At 53.4% G+C, this 23,474-nt stretch overlaps 1 protein-coding gene across 50 annotated transcripts in view; it reads right to left on the bottom strand.

The window, feature by feature from the left end:
• Positions 1-343: 343 nt before the first annotated feature.
• Positions 344-23,474, bottom strand: part of WNK2 (WNK lysine deficient protein kinase 2) — a 135,259-nt gene continuing 112,128 nt past the window's right edge. For 4 of the 50 annotated variants that reach the window (XM_035298763.3, XM_035298774.3, XM_035298782.3 and 1 more), the window contains exons 24-31: positions 20,575-20,789; positions 19,387-19,578; positions 18,502-18,600; positions 11,945-11,989; positions 10,201-10,457; positions 3,234-3,345; positions 2,889-2,992; positions 344-546 (exon numbers count right to left, since the gene is read on the bottom strand). In XM_035298763.3, the coding sequence (XP_035154654.3) occupies positions 484-546; positions 2,889-2,992; positions 3,234-3,345; positions 10,201-10,457; positions 11,945-11,989; positions 18,502-18,600; positions 19,387-19,578; positions 20,575-20,789 (1,087 nt within the window). In that variant the 3' untranslated portion in view covers positions 344-483. Of the gene's footprint in view, positions 2,993-3,233; positions 3,346-9,827; positions 10,065-10,200; positions 10,458-11,579; positions 11,990-18,501; positions 18,601-19,386; positions 19,579-20,574; positions 20,790-23,474 lie in introns of all 50 variants that reach the window. The other 46 variants (XM_035298805.3, XM_078364851.1, XM_035298819.3 and 43 more) reach the window with 25 other exon arrangements.

Raw genomic sequence — 23,474 nt, 5'->3', positions numbered from 1 at the left:
CTTCCCTGCTGGTATAGGTGAATTCTGGAAGGAGGGTACCAGGGGGGTGGGCATAGGGGTGATGGGCGACTTCAAGCCTCCAAAGACCAGAGGGAAGGCCTGCCTGATGGAGCTCTGTAAGCAAAGGCCAGGAGGCACCCAGGACCCGAAGTCCATGCCAGCTGGCATCGGGGGGAATTCGGAGATCAGCCTCCCCAGGACTGCCACCTCCAGGGCCCTGCAGAGTACAGGGCTGCCCTGAGTGTGCCAGCATCCTGGGAATGTCCCCCCACCCCCATCACATCCTAGTCCCCTGGCTGGCCAAGCATCACGAGACAGGAAAGAGTTTGAAAAACCAAAGTCCTTTCTGCCCCAAAATATTTTTTATTTTTGCATCACATTTGTGTTTCCAATTGTGAATAAAAAATACTTAGAAAGTGGTTACAAAACAGCGTGAACTGGACAGGAGGAGCAGCTGGCCCTGAGGGTCCGTCACTTCTCCACTTAGACGGCGTGAAGTGGGCCTGGCATCTGGGCGGGGTCAGTCAGGCTTCTCACTCTCAGGATCTGGAAAACAAAACCGCACAGCTCACTGTGGGCGCACTGTGGCGCTGGCCACTTGCTGAGACCAGGTCCTGATGCCCTCTCAGGAGCTGCCGACAGCAAGGCCGGGCCAGCTGTCCCGCCAGCTGTGACCCACCCCCTGTGTAGATGGTCTTGTCCTCAGCACAGCCCTGGCAGCCCCTGTCACTTGGGCCACCCTCCTCTGTGTGACCAGTCAGGACACTAAATGGCTGCCAGAAACCCAGACAGGGGCTCAGCGCCTGCACTGTCTACAGCGTCCCCCCAGCACCCAAAACAGGAGGCTCTGGGATGAGCGCCCCTCCTCCCTCCATGCAGAATCTCGAAGCCTGGCGCTGCAGCTCTGTGGGGAGGTGGCCCCAGAGCCAAGGCAGTCCTCCCACAGTGGACTGGGCAGGAGATACTTGCTCACAGTGAGGCATGTGCAGGAGGGACCGCAGTCAGCTTGAGGCTGTCTGCAGGGGAGGGCGGGCGGCTGGCTGCCACCATGCTCTGAGCCCCACAGGGTGAGTTCCCACCCTGGATGGCCACCTTGCCTAAGGCCCCTGTGCCTACCAGGAAAGCCACTGCCCCTTGCGTAATCCACGGGCAACCCAGCCCCAAGTCTTCCTCAGCAAGTTCAAGCCGGTAGGAGGAGCCCTACCTCCTGTGAGCTCGGCCCACCTGGAGCAAAGAGGGTGGCACCAGGGGCAAACCAGGCCTCCTGGAGACAGGGGCTGCAGGTGTGTCTAGCTATCCAGGAGGCTGGCTCCCTCCATCGTGAGCACAGCCCGCAGCGCCACTAAGTGTAACCAGGTGCAGAGTGGTGGGAAGCCTAGCCAGCTAACCTGACCAGCAGAGTTGACTGCTCAGGGCCCAGGCCACAGACAGCAGGGGCAGTGTTGGGGGCCAGGCAGCCCTGCCAGATCCCCTGCTCTCGGACCCCGGCCAGGGCCAGCCCAGCCCAGCACCTGGCAGCACCCACAGCCCCTCAGCACCCTCCTCCAGAGGTGTGGATGCAGCTGAGTCCAGAACTGGCCCCCAACTCCTGTGCTCCCTAGGAGGCTGGCTGGTTTGGATTTCACATGGACAGAGGGTAAGAAAAATGTTGTTTCACACTGTTTTCGAGCAAAAGTATTTATTTTTCTCCTTCAGATATACAGTCTCTTGGGGATTCCATGCCACTGACCACCGTGTATGAGGAAGGGGTTCACAGGCAAGGGGGACAGGTGAGGGCAGCCCCCATTTCACTCAAGGAACAGGGCAAGGGGGCCGGTACAGAGAACAGAAATCTCTTACGACAGCATGGTGCCCTGGCAGAAGATTCTGCATAATCACCTAGAAAATCCAATTCTAACTGAATTGATGGAGTCATAGATTTGAACCAAAATAATTTACCCAGTTCTAATAAGTACAGAAACTATACAATTCACAGCTGGGCAGTCCCAAGCAGTCTGCTTTCCAGTGGGCGGTCGAGGAGGCTGGGGCCTTCCCCTCCCACCAAGGGCTGTGTTGTGCCCTCTGGGGACGAGTCCCACTGAAATCTCCAGGAGAAGAATGACCCTGCCCTCCTCAGGGCAGCCTTAGGAGTGGACGGGAGAGCGGTCTGTGTGTCGGGGTGAACAGAGCCACAGGCCTCCATGAAAACAAGGAGAAAGGCGGGAATTGGGCAGGAGAGGGGGCAGCCCTTCCAGCTGAAGGAGCCACCCTTGTCTCCACAGGGTGGGCGGGCAGCAGGAGTCTGTATGCCCAGCACACACCTTATCCTCACTCACAGCAGCCCACTGGTGCCAAGGGCACATCTGCTCACCTAACATTTTCTGGAGGATTTCCATGGCTCAGCATAGAGGCTGACATTCCCCACTGAGGGAGCAAATATGCAGTGTGCCCTGCCCGGTGTCCCGCCGTCCCTCAGCCCCTGGCTAAGGCCAGGAAACCTGCACTCTCCTGAGGACAAAGCAGGGCTCACCTGGCACTGGAAGCTCTTCTATACTTAAGGAAGCTAATTCAGTGTTTTTAAAAGGCATTTACAACAGAAAACCAAAGTTAGAACTTCAGCTTCAGATTTGTAAACCATTCACATCTCTGCAACTTAAAACAGTAAAGAAAGACTATCAATGCACAAGCCAATTACAAACGAAATCTTTTGCAATAAAGTTTTTTTAACATATCTTTTCATCGGGGAACGGAAAAGCTGGCATTCAAGGCACTGTACTTCTGCGGGGTGGCGACAAGGTTCTAACCATCAACTCAAGTATAGGGAGTGAGTGTGGAGGCGGCGCGTGGACCACAGGAACCTAGGAGCGAACGGGGTCTGAAGCCGCAAAGGAAGCAGTCTTGCTGCCCACCTGCCGTCCCCCTTGCGGCTGGGTGCTGTGCCCACAGCAGGAGGTGGGGGGAACTTGGAGGCCAAACCACACCTGGTTTCTCCGGGCGGTTCCGAGGGCGCCATCTGGCAAGGGACAGGGCACAATGCTACGTGATCCACAACCGGGGGCCAGGCATGCTGACCACAGGTGGCCAGTAGAAGACTGGCAGCATGGGCACCTGGGGGGGGTTCCAGCTGCCCCGTGCCCCCAGCTGGTCCACCTGGCCTGCCCAGGGCCCCCAGGACACTGGAGCTGGGGGCAGGCCTCCGTAGTGACCCAGAGGCAGCGCACAGGGTGGGGCTGGGAAGCTGGAGAGGGCAGTACCTGGTGTGGGCACGGGCAGGGCCGGGGTGGCTCCGGGAATGACCGTGGTAGACAGAGGGCCAGGCGCTGGGGGCAGACGTGGCATCCCCACTCCTGCTCGAGGTGCGGTCACCTACAAAACACAGAGACGAGAAGAGGAAGGTACACATGGCTGCAATCAGCTGGCCTCCCCCAGAGGCCCCCAGGGTGCCACAGTTTCTTCATCCTCAGGAGACAGCAGTCCTGGAACCTGCTGTGACAGGCACCCTCTCAGGGCTGACACCAGAATGATGTTTCGGGGTCAGGAAGCATCACCCTCCCTTGTTTGCTTCCCCAAGCTTTGGCGTGATAGCCTCTAGACCACACACCTGTGTGTTCACCAGTCAAAACGGGCCTTGGAAGAGGACTGGTGGGGCCTGGTCCCTAAGGGCACATGAGCGCCCTCACATGCCTGGCAGGAGCAGAGCAAGTATGCAGGGAGGCAATGGCAATGCAGCCCTTCCACTCTCCCAGCCCAGGGAGAAGCCACAAGCAGAGTGTGGCCCCGGGAAGGCAAGGCTGCCAGCCACAGGGAGTCACTCCTCTCCACTCCAGGGAGGGCCCCACTGGGCGCTCTCCACAGGTGCAGGGGGAGCATTCGGCAACTTCCATGCCCCTTCCTGGAAATCAGGGGCTGGAGGAGCCTCCTCAACTGGAAGGGCCGCTATGGAACTGGCAGCTGAGCCCCGGCCCATGGCAAAATGCCCAACACCTCCCCAAGTTGCCTCCACGCTTCCAGTCGACACTGTGGTGATCTCCAGGAGGGCAGAAAAAGGGGTCAACCGCACAGACTGGACAGAGAGAAGGAGAACTGGCCTCATGCAGATGACAAGACTGTGTGTGCTGAAAACCCACAAGAATGGACAAACCAATTTCCAGAACTCGGCAAATTTAGCACAGTTGCTGGATGAGGTAATCAACCACGTTTTTATATTCTAGCAACAGGAAGCTGGAAAATGAAATTTAAAGAATAACATTTATAATAGCATTCCAAAACGTCAGCTACCTAGGGATAAATTTAATGAAAACATCTTTACACTGCAGAGAAACGAAAACAATGTTAGCAAATGGAGAGACACCACATTCACAGAACATTCACGGTGTTCAAACGTCAAATCTCACCAGCTAATCAACAGACTGAATACAGTCCCAATCGCAATCCCAGTGGGCTAGCTTGCAGAAAGCAACAGGCTGTTCCTAAAATATATGCAAATATTAATGACCTGAAAAAAATCAAGAAATTCCTGAAGAGGATCAACACTGAAAGTCTTACCTGACCAAAGATTAAACTTACTAGAAAACTTCAGTCATTAAGAGAGTGTGGCTTTGCCACAACGATAAGGAAATTGCTAAAGGGCACAGAATAGCAAATGCAGAAATGGACCTACACACTTGATGAATGCCCGAGCAACTCAATGCAATTCAATACGGAGAGGAAGGGCTGGAACAATCGGACATACAGAGAGGGAACAAACAGATTAACCTCTACATTCAAATATACACAAGAGTGCATCTGAGATGGCTTGCGGGACTGAAAGCAATAGCTAAAGCTCCAAAGCTTTTAGAAAAAACAAAATTATAAATTTTGCCATTTCATGTTCAGCATTAGGAAAGTGGAAACACAAGCCACAGATGGGTAGCTACATCCATTATATATATTAACATATCTCTCTATATACAAAGGGTCTTCAAAACGTTCATGGAAAATACATGTCATGAACAAACTATGCACAACCTTCAAAAAAAAAATCTCTGTACCCAAATAAACTTGTACTAACTTCTTATAACATGTCTAAAGAGGATGTAGTTGGAGGCACTAGGAGGAGAAGACATTGGTGGGAAAAGAGCCCCTATCACAATAATATGTGTTCTGCCAAGCAAGAACCAACATCAAATGTATGGTGAAGCTTGGGTGGAAGAATGGTGAGACTGCTGATGCTTTCTGAAGTTTACCAGGTCCATGCCCCAAAGAAAACAGTTCACAAATGGCTGACTTGTTTTAAGAAAGGACGAGACCATGTTGAAGATGGAACACAGCGGCAGGCCGTCCGCATCACTTTGTGAGGAAAATGCTCATCTGGTCTGAGCCCTAAGGGGACCGGTGGTTGACAGCGGAAACAGTGGCCAACAACATGGACATCTTAGTAGGTTCAGCTTACACAATTCAGACTGAAAAATTAAAGTCAAACAGACTTCCCAGTCAATGGGTGCCAAAACCGTTGCACCCAGATCCACCGCAGAGAAGAGCAGAGCTGTCAGTGGAAACTTTACACAAGTGGGATGGAGATCCTGACACTCTCTTTGAAGAACTGCAATGACATGAAACACGGCTTTCCCAGTATGATCCTGAAGAGAAAGTGCAGTCAAGGCAATGGTGCCGAGAGCTGGAAGTGGTCCTGTCAGAACAAAAGTGGGCTGGTCAAGAGCAAAGATTGTGGCAACAGCTTTTGGGGTACTTAAGGCATTTTGCTTGCTGACTTTCTGGAGGGGTAATATAACATCTGCTTCATATGAGAGTATTTAGGGAATGTTAGCCAAAGCTTCAGCAGAAACCCCCTGGGAAATCTTCCCCAGAGAGTCCATCTCTATCACAGCAATGCTCCTGCTCATACCTCTCATCAGTTAAGGGCGATTTCACAAGAGTTTCGATGGGGAATCACCAGGTATCTACCCTACAATCCTGATTTGGCTACTTCTGACTTCTTTTTGCTTCCTAATTTTAAAACATCTGTAAAGGGCACCCATTTTTTGTCAATTAATAATGTAAAAAAAGACTGCACGGCCATGGTTAAACTCCCAGGACCATTAGGTCTCTAGCGAGGGACTAAATGGCTGGCATCATTGCTTATGAAAGTGTCTTGAACTTTACGGAGCTTGTGTTAAGAAAAAAGTTTACATATATATATATATAATTTTTTTTTCCAGACAGGGTCTTGCTCCGTCACCCAGGCTGGAGTGCAGTGGCAATATCTTGGCTCAACGCAGACTTGACCTACTGGGCTAAAGCAATCTTCCCACCTCAGCCTCTTTGGTAGCTAGAACTATAGATATGTACCACCATGTCCAGCTAATTTTTTTTTTTTTTTTTTGAGATAGAGTTTGGCTCATCACCCAGGCTGAGTGCAATGGCACAGTCTTGGCTCACTGCAACCTCCACCTCCTGGGTTCAAGCGATTCTCCTGCCTCAGCCTCCCATGTAGCTGGGACTATGAGAGCCCACCACCATGCTAGGCTAATTTTTTTTTTTTTTTTTTGTATTTTTAGTAAAGACAGGGTTTCCCCATGTTGGCCAGGCTGGTCTCGAACTCCTGACCACAGGGATCACCTGCCTTGGCCTCCCAAAGTGCTGGGATCACACATATGAGCCGCTGCACCCAGCAACCCAGTTAATTTTTGTATTTTTTGTAGAGATAAGGTTTTGCCATATTGCTCAGGCTGGTCTTAAACTCCTGGACTCAAGCAATCCACCCGCCTCAGCCTCCCTAAGTGTTAGGATTACAGGTGTGAGCTACCATGGCCAGTCATATATTTCTTATTTATCTTTTAATTCCATTTTTCCATGACCTTTCTGAAGCCCCCTTGTATAGGACAGATATAATACTGACAGATTTATGATAAACTACCACAAATCAATAATAGAAAGATAAATCAACTTTTAAATGGTCACTCTCCTTGACCAGGCACTTTATAAAAGATGGCTGATAAGAATATGAAAAGGTGCTCCTAGGCAAATTAGCCAATAATGAGAAACCTACTACTAGGCCTCAAATTCTTTTTGCAAATGAACTTTTAACTACAATGTCCTAAACACAAATACTTACAAAGTCGCAAGAAAAGACAAGGCAATATAAAGAAAAACTAGGCCTAGAGCAAACCAAAACCAAAAAATATTATGTGAAGGAGATACAAGACAGAGAATTTTGGGTTAGAGTTAGAAACTATTTTTTTTTTAAAGATATAGCAGACTTGGTGAAAAAACTAAGAATTCAACTGAAAAATACAATAACCCAAATTAAAAACTGAATGGTTAGGTTTAACAGCAGTTTAGACACACACAAAAATTTAGTGACCTAAAATCTAAAGAAAATAAAACAGGAAGGTATGATTCATTCAAAGGAAAATACTTAACTGACAAAAACATCCCCAAGGAAGCCACGATACTGGACTTAGTAAACAAAGGTTTTAAATCAACTGTCTTAAATGTGTTCAAAGAACTAAAGGAAGCCAAGGACAAAGAAATACAGGAAGTCAGGAAAATAACACGTGCACACAATGAGGATATCAACAGACAGAAATTAGGAAGGATACCAAGTGGAAATAGAAGAGCTGAAAACAATAACTGACATTTACAAATTCATCTGAGGGGTTCACCGGCAGACCTGAGCAGGCTGAATAAAGAATCAGCAAGCTTGAGACACTTACGATGGAAATGATCCTGTGAGGACCAGAGGAAAAGGTGGCAGAGTGGACAAACCCAGAGGGGTCTGTGGTCTGCCATGAAGTGGGTGAGTAACAACAGCACAGAGATGAACGCTAATATTTAGCTGCAGTGACTCTCCACAAGGGGGCCAAGCCCATTCAAGGGAGAAAGCAGTTTTCAACAACTTCTGCGGGAGTGCAGTGGTGCGATCATAGTTCACGGCAGCCTCGAACTCCCGGGCCCCAGCAATGCTCCCACCTTAGCTTCCCAGGTAGCTGGGACTACAGGCATGCACAATCATGCCTGGCTAATTTTTAAAAAGTTCTGATACATACTGCAACATGGATGCAACTTGAAAACATTATAGCAAGTGAAATAAGCCAGTTACCAAAGGGCAAACACCATATGATTCCATTGTATGAGGTACTTAGAGTAGTCGAAGTCATAGAGACAGAAAGGACAGAGGCTATGAGAACCTGGGAAACCTGAGGTACCAGAAATGGGGCTGGGGAAGTAGTGTTCAATGGAGACAGAGTTGCCTTGGGGAAGATGAAAAGGTTCGGTGGATGGATGGTGGGGATGGTTGCACAATGCTCTGAATGTACTTCATGCCATTGAACTGTATGTTTGAAAATGGGTAAAATGGTAAATTCTGTGATATATATATATACATATATATATATATATATCTATGACAAAAAAATAGATTTTTAAAAAAACTCTTAATACTTAAAAAGAATCCAGAACATTTGAACAACAGTTAGCTCTGCTAATCCTAAACACCGATGTACCTGGGGCCCAGGCAGCAGAGATGAGCCTGCCCAGGCTCCGGGTGCAGCCTCACAGAACTGTGGGGCCATGTTCACAATTCCTGACTTCGTCCTAAAATAATGGGATTCCACTGAGAATAAATTGGAGGACTCAGATTGACAGAGGTGTACCTGTCAAGAAGAGGACTCTGCAGTCATTCAAAACAGAAGTAACAGTGGCAGAGCTTGGGAATGTGGATGTGGAGAGAGGGAAACAGATTCAGCTCCAGCATCCGTACAACAGCAACAAAGACTGACACCCGGGTCAAGAGCCAGTCCTGGCAATCTCCACAGCCCGAAAGCACTAAGTCTGCTCTCCTACCTCAGTGCAGCCACACACAACATGTTGACAGAAGGTCACCCGAAAACTAATAACCACGCTTACTGCAAATAGCAACAGAAATGATAAAATATTTTGAAACAAAGGTTAATGAAAATGCTGCAGTGCTTCTGGGATGCAGCTAAAACCATCAGTGGGTGCTTTATGTCCTTGAATGCCTACATTATAACACAAAGGCTAGAAATCAATGAACATATTGTAACAAACTTTCTAGAACAACAAAATTCACCCAAAGATAGGAGGCAAAAAAAGAAATTAATGAAACATACAATAAAGACTATCAAGCACCAAATGTGTTCTTTGAATAGGCTAATAAAATGTTTACCCCTAAGAAGACTGCATAAAGAAAGGGAAAGAGAAGGAGAGGCAGAGGAGGCAGAAATCACCAACATCAGGAATGAAATCAGGACATCACTGTAAATCCTGCAAATGGAAAAATAAAAGCTATTACGGATAATTTTATGGCAATTAATTTAAAATTTTGGATATATTTAGATATACCAATTGCCAGAAAAGCAGAATTTAACAAAACGAAACGGAAAATCCAAGTGGTGTTAGAAGTATAGAAGAAACTGAATCCATAGTAGCAACTATACCCTCAAGGAATGAACAGGTGTGTGATAAATACAGCAAAAATGTCAAACAGAATGCACGTAGTGGGTATATGGATGTTTACGGCAGAATTTTCAACTCTTCTGTGTGTTTGAAATTTTTCAAGGTAAAAGATCATAGAGGAAAGTGTCCCACGCTAAAAAATAGAAAAACAAAACTCCAGTCCAGATGGCTTCACGAATGACCTTTACTAAATATTTGAGACAGAAATAACCCCAATCTTCCACAAAGCTCTCCAGAAAGCTGAAAAACAGCAGATGCTCCTCCAATGTGCACTGACATCAGAACAAGTGAGGTGTCAAAACCGAGGGGAGCAGGTCCTCATTTCCACCCCACGTTGGCTCAGGTATGTGTGAGCTACAGCCCAACGCTGGTGTCATTCAGGGGTGACACACCTGGTCTCCAGCCTGGGCACAAACAGAACTCCTCAGGCAGAGGTGTGTCTGTCTGCTGAGATCAGGGCTACCAACTCTGAGTGTGCAGCCCAGGCTGCCCAGGCTGGGGCTGCTGCTGTATCTGAGCTGTGGAGTCACAGCCCTGGCCTGGCCTGGCCTTTCCACCTGCCAGCTGTGGAGCTGTGGGCACGTCGTTCACCTCCCAATCTGTAAAGTGGAGAAGCCTAGTTCTTGGGGCTGTGGGGAGAATGAACTCGGATCATGAAAGTGAAGAGCTTAACTGGACACCCCTCAGCCACACAGGGAACTAGCAAATGCTGGAGGCACAGCAACCCCACCCCAGGAGCACCCACCCCGCCCGCCCCACACTCACAGCCCGCGCCTCGCCAGGGGCAGCCCGGCCTGCCTGGGCCTCCATGTCCTGCAGCTTCTGGGTCTGCTTCAGCTGATTGAGCGTGGGCTTCAGCTGTGTGGCCCCCACCGTCTTGCTCGTCCACTCGTCCACCAGCTTGTGCAGGTCGTCCGTGAAGGTGCCCTTCTTGTTGTTGCTGTTGTTCACCTGCGCCTGGACGCGCAGGGCGGGCTGGGGGCCCGGCTCAGGGCCTGGGGCCAGGCTGCTGGTGGAGGACCCTGGGGAGTCACACACAGGCCAGGATTGGTGACACCACACACGCGCCCAGGCCCCCAGTGGGCTGGCCGCACTCGTTCTTACGTGACAGCTGAGACAATGGTCTCACTTGGGCCAGGCAGCACCTTGCTTTAAGAGGCGGTCGGATTAAGGGGCCTGGCTGCCCAGGGCCAGACACGGTGGGACTTTTCCATGGGCTGTGCCAGGTGGCCATCACCCACCTCAGAAGCCAGGCCAGGGACCAGGACCCTGCGGCAGCTGCAGCCTCTGCTCAGCATCCACTCTGTGCCCACCACTGCCCGTCCCCAGACTCACGTGTGAGAGAGCTCGGGAAACTCCTGGCACAGCCAGACACACTGGGCTTCAGCGTCACGGTGCCTAGAGCAAGGTTCCTCAGGCTCTCCCTGGCCTGTGCATCCTCAGCCGTAATGTGAGAACGCAGGGGCACTGGGAGTACCGTGTGCAGAGGGCTCAACACACGTGGCTGGCTGGCCTGCAGGCGGCCCCCTGGCTTGAGGGAACATGCCTGCCAGGGCTGCCTGACTGCATTCCCATGAATTTTAATGGTCTGATTGTTTGGAATTCCAGATGCAGAAATTGTCCTGACCAGAACATTCGAGGAAGGTGTTCATAAAGGGTCCCCATGCCTGGGGCTGCCTGACTCGGCCCCACCAGCTCCTGCCGTGGGCTGTGGCCAATGCTGTGCTGCAGGAGGGAGCTGGGAGCCGCCCTGCTGACCATTAGCACACCAGAGCACTCGGCTGGTTCATTCAAAGGGGTTAAGGGACCAAAATAAGATTTTAAAAGTTTTAAATCATACCCTTTCCACCCAATACATGTAATTTCTGGTTGGCAATTTTGAATAGCCAATTTAAAAATTTTCTGCATAGAAAAGCAACCTAATGACCATCTCTTCAAACAAGCTGTCCCAAAATGTAGTGGACTTTAGTGGCTAGCAATGAAAAAGCACAGACACAGACAATTAAAAATTAGTGATGAGGTTTGACACACATGGAGCTACTCCTACATGAAAAGTTCAGCCAGAAAAGAAAAAAAAAAATTTTTAAGAGAGGGAGAGAGATGAGAGAGAGAGAGGTGAGTGGCCCAGGTAGATTAATACCCACTCAGTCCTGGCATCTCTCCTCGTGGGGAGGCACTCATCTTTAGGACTTCAAGGAAATACTCATTCCTATGGTTTTGGAAAAGGAGCCAATTAATAATTGGTAATTTGCGGGTGTTCCGGGGAAGGATAAGCCCGTTAGATGTGAACTGGCGAGACCGCACAAACTCTAGGCACCACAGAGACACACAGGGGAGCTGAGGGCAGCGATCCCACCAGGCAGAAGCGAAGCGATGCCCAGCCGAGGGGCATGGAGCAGGCACAGGGCAGGCCCACGCCCGCCCGGCCATGGGAACCCTGATGTGCGCTAGCCACGAGAAAGCCCATGCGATGAGAGAGGACAAAGGGGGAAAAAACCCGGATAATTACTACTGCTGTGTTCTTTGCCTAGGCAGAGACGCTTCAGGGCAGACCCTGCAAGGGAAAAAGAAACGACACAAGACCACAGGGTTAGGCAGAACAGCACACACCGGGACATGCTACCACACTAAGCAAAAGTCGTCAGTGTGCAGGGAGGGGCAGACACAGGCAGCAGTTCAGAGAGAGGGCCGACCCGGCCGGGGGAAATGGGGCAGCCCCCGGAGTGAGGGCGCAGGCTCCCATGTGCTTCGCCGAGGGGCGGAGGTGCCAGGGCCAAGCCCTCAAGCTTCAGGGAGAAGTATTTGTCTCTAGAAGCATATTCTAAGAAAAGTAAAAGAGAAAGAAAAAAGCAAAGCACACTGCTTTCAGATATCAGGCTTCTGGATGCCCCACTGGTGGAGGCAGGACACCCTGCTGAGAGTCGGCCACAGGAGCTCAGGAATGGAGCCTGGCACGGCCGGGCCTGGCCACCCAAGCCCAGCAGAGGTTTTCCAAGTGCAAAAAGATACATTGTTTTGCAGGTTGGAGGCCAAGTCTGGATCTCAGATGCTGTCTCTGATGAGGTCAGCGCAGGTGTTGAGTAGGGGACCTGAGAGTTTCTATCTAGGGGCTGACTCCAATGTCGGGGGACACTGTGCCACATCAACAGTCAGTATCCACAAGGGATAGGACAAGGCCTCAGCCTGGAACATTTCTGGTCTCCTTGTAATTGGGACTGCCACTAAACCGACTGGTCCCAACTGCCCAGAGGCAGTTTACACTGAATGTAATATCCTGTCAGGTCAGTGCCCAGCCTGGTGCGGACGGGGTCCCCAAGGCAGGCTGGGCTGGGAGGTGCGGCCATCCCTGCTTATCCTATAGGCAGGCAGAGCTGGGACAGGCAAGCACAGGCTCAGACTTCCCCAAGGTCACTCGGCAAAGCCACACTGGCTCTGTCTACACTCCAGCCCACGGCCTCTTGCCCAGGAGCACACTCCCTCCCCAGCAGGACTAGACTCCTCAGCGCTATTCCCAGCAGACCTAAAAAGGAGCGACTCTCATCTTCCCAGGATTCAGGAAATCTGGCAACGTCCACCTTCCTCCTCCACAGGGGCTCATGCCTCCTGCCTCCTGCCTTGGGGTACGGCAGACAACTTGTCACCCAGCTCCTTGGCCCAAGCTTGGCCTGAGCTGTGTGTCCTGGACTTGGAAACCTAGTTCAACTGAGTACTTTCAGTTCATTCTGTCTGTTCCTGAGCTAGTGTGGGGAAAGGTGAGGTGGCATTCTGCTGCAGACCTTACTGTTCAAATAAAAAGGAGGGGGCCCAGGGGAGGGATCCACACAGCTGGGCTCTGGGTGAGCACCTCTGAAAGGCTGTTCCCTGGCTGCTGTGTTCTGAGATGAAACCCTGCCAGGAACACAGAGCTGATATCCTGTGGATGGCTCATTGAAGTTTGCAGGGGAGGTTTGGCTGGTTTTCTGTAGTGCAGAGGGGCCCCTGAAATCTGTGATGCAGCCTAGGCTGGGATCCAACCTGTGGGGGCACTGGGTGGGCACCAGTTTCCCTGGCAAGCTTTGTGGGGGCTGTAGCCATGGTCCTGTGTAGACAGCCCTAGGCCAGGTGCTTCAAAAAGCTGCTCTGTACCTGTCTGGCAGTTCTTGGTGTGGCTGGAACTCTACAATCAGGGCTAATTCCTGGCTGTTGCCAAGCTGGGAAGAACACCAAACAGGCTGGCTGCCGGCTGGGAACCACCAGAGGGAGCCCAGACCTGCGATCAAAGCTGAGACTGACTCACTGCCCTGGGAACCCAGGGTCGGGAGTGTCTGGAGGACACGGCACCCACTCAGAGCCAGGGAGCAACCCTGGCCCACAGAGGCCTCCACACTCTTCCTCAACTTGGGCCCCAAAGACCAGTGGGCAGATGGCTCTAGACCTCTGGCAAAACAATGGGTGCCAGCCTTTCAAGGCCACACTGTCCGACGCCACTTACTGCAGACGACTAAGCTGGGGCAGAGTCTTCCCCACGCTCTGGACAGCCCTGCCCGTCCTTGGGTGGCTCCTCAGTCTACCTCTCCACAGAGCCTCAGTCTGGTCTGGGCCCTGCCCTTCACTTGCCCACCATGCAGACGGCACTCGAGGACAGCCCCCACCTGGCCCCCCTGCCGCTCGCTCTGTGCCAGGACAAACACCCCCACCTCCTGTCCATAACGCAGCAACAGGAGAGCAAAGGCAATTTTCAGGAGGCGGCCAAGTGACACCAGACCCACCTCAGTCTCCCTGGGGGTCTCCCATCCCCAGCCAGGCCCGGGAAGAGGTGGCACTGAGGCCCTGGACTACTCAGCAGTGCTGGGGCAGGGCTCGGCAGCCTCATCCCAGTGGTTGGGAGATCTGCTGCTTTCTTCCCAGAATGTAAAAGTGACAGCACACAGGACAACAGGAGGGCTGGCTCTTTGACTTGGCATCTCCTGCTTTTGTGCGGTCAACATCAGCTGAACCCTCAAGGCACAAGCAGAGGCTCCCGCCCACCTCCAGCCCTGACTCACTCTGGCACAAAAACAGCTCTTGTATCAATGGCCCTGTCCTCTGGGTGGCCCGAGCACCCACCCCCTCCAGATCCTCAGCCTCTGGCCAAGATACCTCAACATGAAGGATTCAAACTGAGGGTGTGTGCCTGGGCAGAGGGCCTAAAAAGTGGGTCAGCCCCTGAGCAATCCCTCACACTCGCTTTCAGCTCACAGGGCCCAATACTGCCCAGGTACCCACAGACAGCCGTGGTGGCCCACCTCCCCTCATAGGCGGCCTGGCAACTTTGCCTCAGCACCCTTCAATCTTCAGCGTCCACCCCACAGTCAGCACTGGCTCCCTTTTCTGGCACAGGAGAAAAATGGGCATCCAGGGCAAAACCCCTTTTAGGGTGCCTACCTATTGAACAACCATGTTCTTGAGCCAAAAACTGTCCACGAAGCAAGCACTGGGAAGCAGGATCTGCCTGACTCTGCCCAGGGAGACCTGGGGCTGTTTTCATGTTGCCCTGAGCTGCATGACCCCACCCTGCACCAGGCCTGTTACACACAGGCAGGCCCCAGGGCAGCCCATGGTAGCGCGCAGCACTGACAATCTTGGCTGCAGAGGTCAGGGCCTGGCGAACGCAGTGCCGGGTAGGAGTCTTCTTCTCTGGGTGCCCTCTGCCCTGAGGCCTCCTGAATACCTGCTGCAAAGGGCCTCCTCACTGAGCATGCACTCTATCCCCACCGAGGGATGAAAGCATTCCACAGTGAGAGGAGGCCTAGGACAGTCCCTGAGCCAAACATGCTACAGCCAACAGCCAACATAGAGAAAACCCAAAGCCAGACCCCATGGCTCCAGTGTGCAGAAAGGCCCAGTAGGGTGCTAGCACCTGCCCAGTCAGGTGGAAGGATCCAGAAGGACCCCAGCTTCTGAGCAGCAGAACCAACAGAACCAACCAGAGGTGTCATCTCAGCATCTGCACCTGACCCTCCTCCTGGCTCCAAGGCCACCATCCCTTAGAATGCAGTGGGCTGGGTGCAGTGGCTCATGTCTATAATCACAGCACTTTGGGAGGCCGACTTTGGTGGACCGCTTGAGCCCTGGAGTTCTAGATCAGCCTAGGCAACATGGTGATACCCTGTCTCTACTAAAAATACAAAAAAGTAGCTGGCTGTGGTGGTGCATGCCTGTGGTCTCAGCTACTTGGGAGGCTGAGGTGGGAGGATTGCTGGGGCCAAGGAAAGTGGAGGTTGCAGTGAGCTGAGATCTTACCACTGCACTCCAGTCTGGGTAACAGAGCTAGACCTTGTCTCAAAAAAAAAAAAAAAAAAAAAAAAAAAAAAAAAAGAGCGAGAGCTCTAAGGCACTGGGTCATATGAGTTGACCACAACGGGGAAGCGTCTGCGGGCTGGGTGAGAGGTCTGCGCCAAAGGGCCCAGTTCATGGGGATTCCAAGTGGGGGCCTTGTATTCCCTAGGGCTCTGTCCACCTGCTGTTTCCTGCCTCCACTGATTTATTCCCTGTCCTGCAGCTGGAGTCAGCTCAGGCCTCTGGAGGTGCCTGCTGCACTACGCTGCCATGCTCAGCCACCTGGGCAATCCCAGCCCACCCTCTGGTCTGGCCTCAACCTACCATGCCTGGAGCCATTTCATCTTCTGTGACCTTCACAGAGGCCAAGATCCTTCTATACTTCAAAATGTAACCCATTTTGTTTTCCTGGAACTGCCTATTTCAGGAAGTGGGAGTGCCCCATACCAGGGGCAGTGAGCTGAAAACTCTCCCTAGGCTCTAGGGAGTGAAGGCTGGGCTGTGCCGGCTGCCCCTCCCTAGCTGCACCTTGGCATCCACCCTGCTCCTCCTCTACTTGAAGCGTGACCCCTGACCCCGTGGCATCTTCCATGCACCCACCTCAGCGTCTTCCTAGCCCATGTGCTCACACTACCCCTGCCTGCATCCCTCCCTCCTGGCCTCCACGCCCAGCGCAATCCCATGGCCTTCACCCAAGGCCTCAGCCTCTCAGCACTCACAGGGCTGTGCTCACCCCCAGAGTCTTTCCTCTGGAGGTGCTCAGTCTCCTCACAGACCCCACAGCTCCCCCTTCCCTTTTGAGCTATGCTGTGAGTTTACACAGGACTAGCAGAGGTGCATGCAGGTGGATGGCTCAACAAGAAGTCCAGCCTCCACAGCCCAGGGGCACAGAGACAGGAGAGGGCAGTCCCAGTCACATCCCAGTAGACTGGCAGAGACTTCAGCGGCCCGGAGCTGATGCAGACCGGGCTTGAGAGGCACCCAGGGCAGAGGCCCACCTGAGTTCTCCCTGGCCAGCAACTCCAGAGTTGGGGGGATTGTAGGGGACTTTATGGCCCAAAAGACTAGGACCAAGATTTGCCTGAGGGAGGCTAAGCCATGAAAACAAGCAATACCACAAAACACAGCACAGAGGCAGAAGTGGGACCTGACAAGCACCACACCCGAAACCAATGCCCTGCACCAAGTCTCCCAGGTGCCCTCGCCCCAGTGCCAGCCCCAGCAGGAGCTGCACACACAGGACCCAGAAGAGGAGCACCAAGTGAGGCATGAGACCAGAAGAGGCCAAGACCTGGCTGCAGAGAAGTGACCACAGCCGATTGCCACAAGAAAAACCAGAGACGCAGGGGTGTGTGTGTGTGTGTGTGCACCCACCCCCACCCCCACTCAACTCAGCAACTCACCAGACACCAGGCCGCCCTGAACCCCAGACCAAAAGCCCAGACAACACAATGGCCGAAACAGGGCAGCCTATTAAACAGACGAACGGGAAGCCCCGGGAAGGCCCTGGCATTTCTACATGGCCCTTGTGTCCTCGCCCTGCCTGCCCAGAGAACAATGACCCACGTGGACCTCTGATGGAGTGGGTGGATGGCAGTGGACGCCTCCCACAAGCATGGCCTCTGGCTCCCAACAAACACAATGTATCTTTATTGTACAAGCAAAAAGTCACGTGCCCCAAACCAGCATAACCAATCCAATTGTTAAAAAGCTTAATTTTCCTATTAAAAAGACAAAAGCCTAAAAGCGTTAAAGCTTTTGTTGATTCACTGGCCGACTGTCCTGAGAGTTAAAAACAAACTGCGTGCTTTGGGATGGCCCCAGGCAGGAGATGGAGTTCCTGGGCCCTAAATGTATTCCCGAGATCTGAGCCATACTGGGACTGTTTAGGCTTAGTAGTGATTGGAGGAACTGCATCACTGACTTCGTCCCTGTGGTCACAGGAAAATACAGCAACTAAAGTGCTCCCGCTGGCTGGAGAAGGAGCCGGCCAGGCAGGATGCATGCTCCAAAGAAGAGCCACCCGGGAGGCCGTCACTCTACTATTTTGGGTTGGAGACAGCAGTGAGTGAAGAGCAATGACAGAGGGGTCCAGACCTGCCCTTCCAGTGGGGAGGGGCTGGGGAGGCCCGAGCTGGAGCACATTCTCTCAGCATTTCCACATGCAGGGCGAGGGGTGGTGGGTATGCGAGGTACTGGGTGCTGGGATTTGGCCCTGGTACAGAAGCCACGCCCTCCAGTGACCGTTAGAACCATATAGGCTCTCTATATGTGCGTGTCTTCACAGTCCAGACACGCGTGGCACACACCATGTGTGTCTGGAAGAGGTTGGGGTTGTCTTTTTGTTGTAGCTGGAACTGGGGACAGCGGACATGTATATTCGCCACAATTGCAACAGAAAAAAAGACCACATCCAACATAAAAAAAAAAATTAAATAAATGAGGTGACGAAAAAAATGCAAAGGGACCCTATCCTTTTGGACGGAGGTGCCCGGGGTGGAAGGCAGGTCAGCCACTGCACATGCTTTCCGTGCCCAGGCACCAGCCATGAGCATGCACACGCGATGTCTGGGGCCGGGGGATAGGCGCGGGCAGCCACCGCTCCAGGGGACCGGCTCATGGGGTTCCACTTTGGTATTAAATAGGTGACTTCGATGGGGTGGGGGAGGCATCCTATGGAATGTATGAAAGGTAATGAAGACAGGGAGGGGGTGGAGGGAGAAAACCAAGGGCCAGGAGGTGATAAAATACAAAAGAACAAATACAGACAGATGGACACAGATACGGGTCCACTGAGGAATCGAGCACGAGGTTTGCTACTAGACTTATAGGTCACTCTCTCAGACGTTGGGTGGTAAACCGTCCAGCCTGCAAATGAATATAAAGGGAAGAAAACAAAGAGACACTCATCAAGTACAGGTTGCTGCGATTCCTCCTCCACACCAACAGCCACACCAGCCTCGTCATTTAACATCCACGGCTCCATCTAGCCCAGCCCGGAGCACCAAAGCCACTGACCATGTAATGGGAAGGAGGCAGCGGGAGGAGCAGAAGAGAAGCGGCCCGGAGAAGGGCGGGCAGGGTGGGGTGGGCGGGGCGGGGCGGCTTCATGGTCACCATGATTTCTCTGGACAGAGATGGTGAGGACAGGAGAGCACCTTATTGAGCAGCTGCTGCTGTCCACGCAGCGTTGACGAGAGAATTTCCTCAAGGCCAAACTCCCAGCTCGAAAGCTGTGCCCTCGTCCCCCCAGCCGTCCCTCTGGACTTTGGAAGGACCCGGTGTTTAGCACCATCTGGCTCTGCTGTGGGGGTGGGGGTGGGGCAGCCAGTGACTGGGAACTGGCGCTGGAGCACACAGCCGGATGCCAGGTCCCCTGCCCTCCCCAGTCCTAGCCACTTCCCCGAGGTCCGCTCTAGCAAAGCATCACCTCCCCCTGAGCTGCTTACAGCAAGACTTGGTGGTGGTTGGGGCTATTCCATTATTTTCATCCAAAGACTATGTCTTTTTTTTTTTCTCTTTTATAAAAGAAGCCTCTCAACAGCCTTTGCCGCAGCTCGCAACCCCTCTACACCATACAGGCGTGCTCCTGGGGACACCACTGAGGCCCTACGTGGCTAGCACATGCTCGGAGACAGGCAAGCTGGAAATCACCTTGGCCACGCACTCCGCCTCCATCATTGGCTAAGCCGGAGCAGATGTCCGAAGACAGGGAGGCCCGGACGGAGCAGGGCTGCTGGGTCTGCACTGCCTTCCCGCTCAGGCCCGTGCTGTCTGCAGCGAGCCCCGCACTGGCTTGGGCAGGGTCCTTAGCGGGAGGGCCTCTGCTGGAGTCAGCCAAGTGACCTGGGCGGGGGGAGAAGAGGCGACAGGCACAATGAGGCGCCGCCAGGTTGGGGCCGTGTGGGTCGAATCTGTTCTGCCCGCTCGTTGCTGGGTGACCTTGGGAAAGCTCGCGTCTCCTGCAGACCACAGGCACATGGCCACATCTCCCACATAGGAGTGTTGGGGAAGATCAAAGAAAGTGCCCAGTCTACCAGCGCCCACTGCCGTGGCTGGACTTGCATCGTGCAAATATAGTGACAGAAGACACACCCAGGCTGTCAGCGGCCTGTGCACTTCCCATCTCAGTTTCCCTTAGCTCTGGGAACTGGCTCTGAACTCGTCTAACAGGTATAATTCGCAGATGTGTGCCCCAAAGGTTGTGGGCTTATGGTGAGCTTACAGCAGCTTGCCTGGCACGCTTGGGGACTTGGGCTCACAGGGGCTCCAGCCCAGAATGCCAAGGCTCTCAGCCAGCAAGCAGGCTGCAGTGCTGCTCAGAAGGCCTCAGGAAGCCCTGACATGCAGGGATGTGGGCTACTGGCTGCCTGGAATGAGGCCAGTGCCACTCAATGACTAGATGTCACCTTTAACAAGACTGGGAGACCATCACCATCCTCCCATTCTCCCCCAGCCCCTAAAAGCAGCTGCACGGCTGGCACACACTGGAGAAATGGGTCAAAGAAAGCAGCCATCCATCCACGCAGTGCCCTGCAGAGGAGCAGGTGAGGGAGGACAGCCTGAGCTTCCCTGGCACAGCCGTAGCCTAGAGACTCAGGCCCAGTTCTGAGCAGCCCCTGCCTACTCACGGGCCTTCCCTCTCTGCATAAGGACAGAGGACCAGGGCTGCCTTCATGCTGCAATGACTCCTCTGCTCCAGGGAAAGGAGGTTCAGTAAGGACACAACCCCAACTGGTCTTCCAGGTCCGAGGGTGTCACACCTGCATGGAGCCTGCCTCCCCGGCTCACTCAGGGGTCCCCAGGCCCGCTCCCGTCCCAGCCCTGCACCCTGAGGCCGACCTGTGCTGGAGGCCACGACCTTGAGCTGCCGCACCAGGGGGTTCAGCAGCTTGCCCGCCTTCAGCTTGCTCTTGCTGGCTTTTCTCCGGCGGCCAGTGGGAGGCGCCGTGTGGAAGAAGCCCACGTTGGGGGGCAGTGGCTTGCCCAGCCGGCGGTACAGAGCCTCGATCTCTTGCTTCTGCTGGCTCTGCAGCTCTGAGATCTCCTTCAGGTGCCTGCAGGAGGGAACAGGATGGAGTGCTGGTGGGCTTCCTCGGTGATTCCAACACCACCAGGCCCTCCAGGAGGGAGGCAGTGTGGGAGGACAGGGAGTGCAGTGTGGGTGCCCTGCTGGTGCCTTGGCCTGGGCCACTTGAAGGGCCACACAGAGGCTGTAAAATGGCACAGTGTTCCTATCTAAACTGGAAGGTGCCAAGGTGGGGGCCTCTGGCATCGACGTACCCAACAGCACAGGCCAGGCTACAGAGCCTCAAATATCCAGACTCAAAACGCTTCCATTGATGCTTGCAATGAAAGGCCCAAACATGAACACAGGTGAGGTGAAATCAGCAGGTGCCAGGTAGCAAAGACACTGCTGTTTATCAGGCAAATGTGTGTTATTTCCTCCACACACAGAAACGGAGTGAAAGGCAGCTCAGACCAAAACAGCACTGCATGAGGAAGTCAGCAAGATGCTCACTACTGCCCAAGGGCCATGCCATACCAACATGGGGCCACTGCAGTGGGTCCTAAGTCATCCTGCAGGTGAAATGCAGGATCACTGGCCGTGGGCAAGGGCAGAGTCTAGGACTGCCAAGAGTAGAAGGCAGAGGGGAAGATGCAGAGGGGAGAAAGGTGAGAGGAGGATGCAGAGGTGTGGATAGGGAGGAAAGGATACAGAGAGGAGGAAGCCAAGAGGAGGGGGCAAAGGGGAGGATGTGGAGGGGAGGAAGGTGAGAGGAGGATGCAGAGGGGTGGATAGGGAGGGGAGGATGCAGAGGAGGAGGCCAAGGGGAGGAGGTGGAGGGGAGAATGTGGAGGGGAGGAAGCTGAGGGGAGGAAGGTGAGGTGAGGATGAAGAGGGGAGGATGGAGAGGGGAAGAAGGTGAGGGGAGGATGGAGAGAGGAGGATGAGGAGGGGAGGAAGGTGAGGGGAGGATGGAGAGGGGAGGAAGGTAAGGGGAGGATGGAGAGGGGAAGATGGAGAAGGGAGGATGAGGAGGGGAGGAAGGTGAGGGGAGGATGGAGAGGGAAGGATGGAGAGGGGAGAGGAAGGTGAGGGGAGGATGAGGAGGGGAGGAAGGTGAGGGGAGGATGAGGAGGGGAGGAAGGTGAGGGGAGGATGAGGAGGGGAGGAGCGGTGGCTCTCTGCTGGGCCTCCCCGCTGCATCACAGTCCTCTGAGCTTCTGCAAGGCTGAAGTCCAGCCCAGGTGCCCTAGCTGGAGGCCTGTAACCCCTCGACTTCACCCCAAGTACACCTTTCCTCCTTTGATGGTAAGCAAAACAAGGTGAGAAATGAGGAAGCAAATTCTGATTTTACTCCTGAATCTTCAACACCTCCCAAATAGCCTTTTTTTTTTTTTTTAATGACTTCCTCTAGCTACTAAAAAATAAATAGAACTCTGTTTGGAAGCCATGGCAGGCAGATCATGTGGTCAGCAGTTTGAAACCAGCCCGACCAACATGGTGAAACTCCATCTCTACTAAAAATAAAAAAGTTAGCAAGGCGTGGTGGTGGGTGCCTGTAATCCCAGCTACCCAGGAGGCTGAGGTGGGAGAAGCACTTGAACCTGGGAGGTGGAGGTTGCAGTGAGCCAAGAATGAGCCACTACCCTCTAGCCTGGGTGACAAAGGGAGAATCTTTCTCTAAATAAAGAAATAACTCTGAGTGGCTTTCTCCCTACAAACACCAGGGAAACACAGCACTGGATGATTTTCCGGAAGGGAGTACTACTTCAAGAGAGCACTGACTGCCCCAGGGTTGGGGAGCAGCTGTGGGCAGGGGAGCATCTTATCCAGGACCTCAGGCTGGAGCTCTGCTCCGAGGCCAAACCTACATGGCCCATCTCCTGCAGTCCCTGACTGCAATGTGGCTCCCACACTGGGAGTGCCCTGGCCCACTCCGAGCTGCCCCCTGGCTGCTTGCCACAGAGCCAGGAGGCCTGGCATGTCTGAAAGTGCAGGCTGGGCCCAGCACAGGCCTCCTGGAGCCCTAGGAAACTCCAGTGCTCATAGCAGAAACACCGAAGTGAGGCACAGGTACCTTGGTATTCAGGGCGTTCAAATGAAAGCAAGCTTGGGGACACGCTGGCTACTGCCAATTAGACGTCAAGTCACCTCAATTCCCAGTTGAGGCTGAAAATCTTCCCCACCCTCTCTTAAATGGTCCCCCCTTCCCCCTGGACTCCACGGCCCTCCCAGGGTCCACCTTCCCTTTGTTAGGCTCCCTGAACTCTTTCATTTGAGGTGCTTCTGGTCCTCTCCCTGCCCTTTCCCTAGGCCCCACCTGCCCCTGGCTCCCGAACACTTCTGCCAATTTCAAGTCTCCGCCCTCTGCCCCCGGCTCCTGGCCCATCACCCAGGACACAGGCTGTCAGACACTACAGCAGCTCCTCTCCCCAGTGTTCTTACATCCACATCTGCCTGCCCCCTGAAAGTCTCTCTTTGTAGCAGCCGCAGCTGGGCTGTGGTCTGGCCACATCTCACTCCCCTTTGCGCCTGCTGACCAGTGGCTCCCCGAGTGACATTCCTGCCAAGCAAACATGCCCAGGATCTGCTGCCCTCTATCCCAAAAGGTTCTAGGTCATGCCCACCTTGGCCTTATCTACTCTCTGGCCTCCACCAAGGATCTGTTGGGCCATGTGATTCCACCCACCCCTGCCTTCCTGCCTCTCCCAGCAGCTCCCGTTCCCTCTCCTCA

The sequence above is a fragment of the Callithrix jacchus genome, chromosome 1, assembly GCF_049354715.1.
Source record: "Callithrix jacchus isolate 240 chromosome 1, calJac240_pri, whole genome shotgun sequence".
In the NCBI taxonomy this organism is placed as follows: Eukaryota; Metazoa; Chordata; class Mammalia; order Primates; family Cebidae; genus Callithrix; species Callithrix jacchus.
The sequence above is the reverse complement of the archived record's forward strand: the minus strand, read 5'-3'. Positions and strand labels throughout refer to the sequence as shown.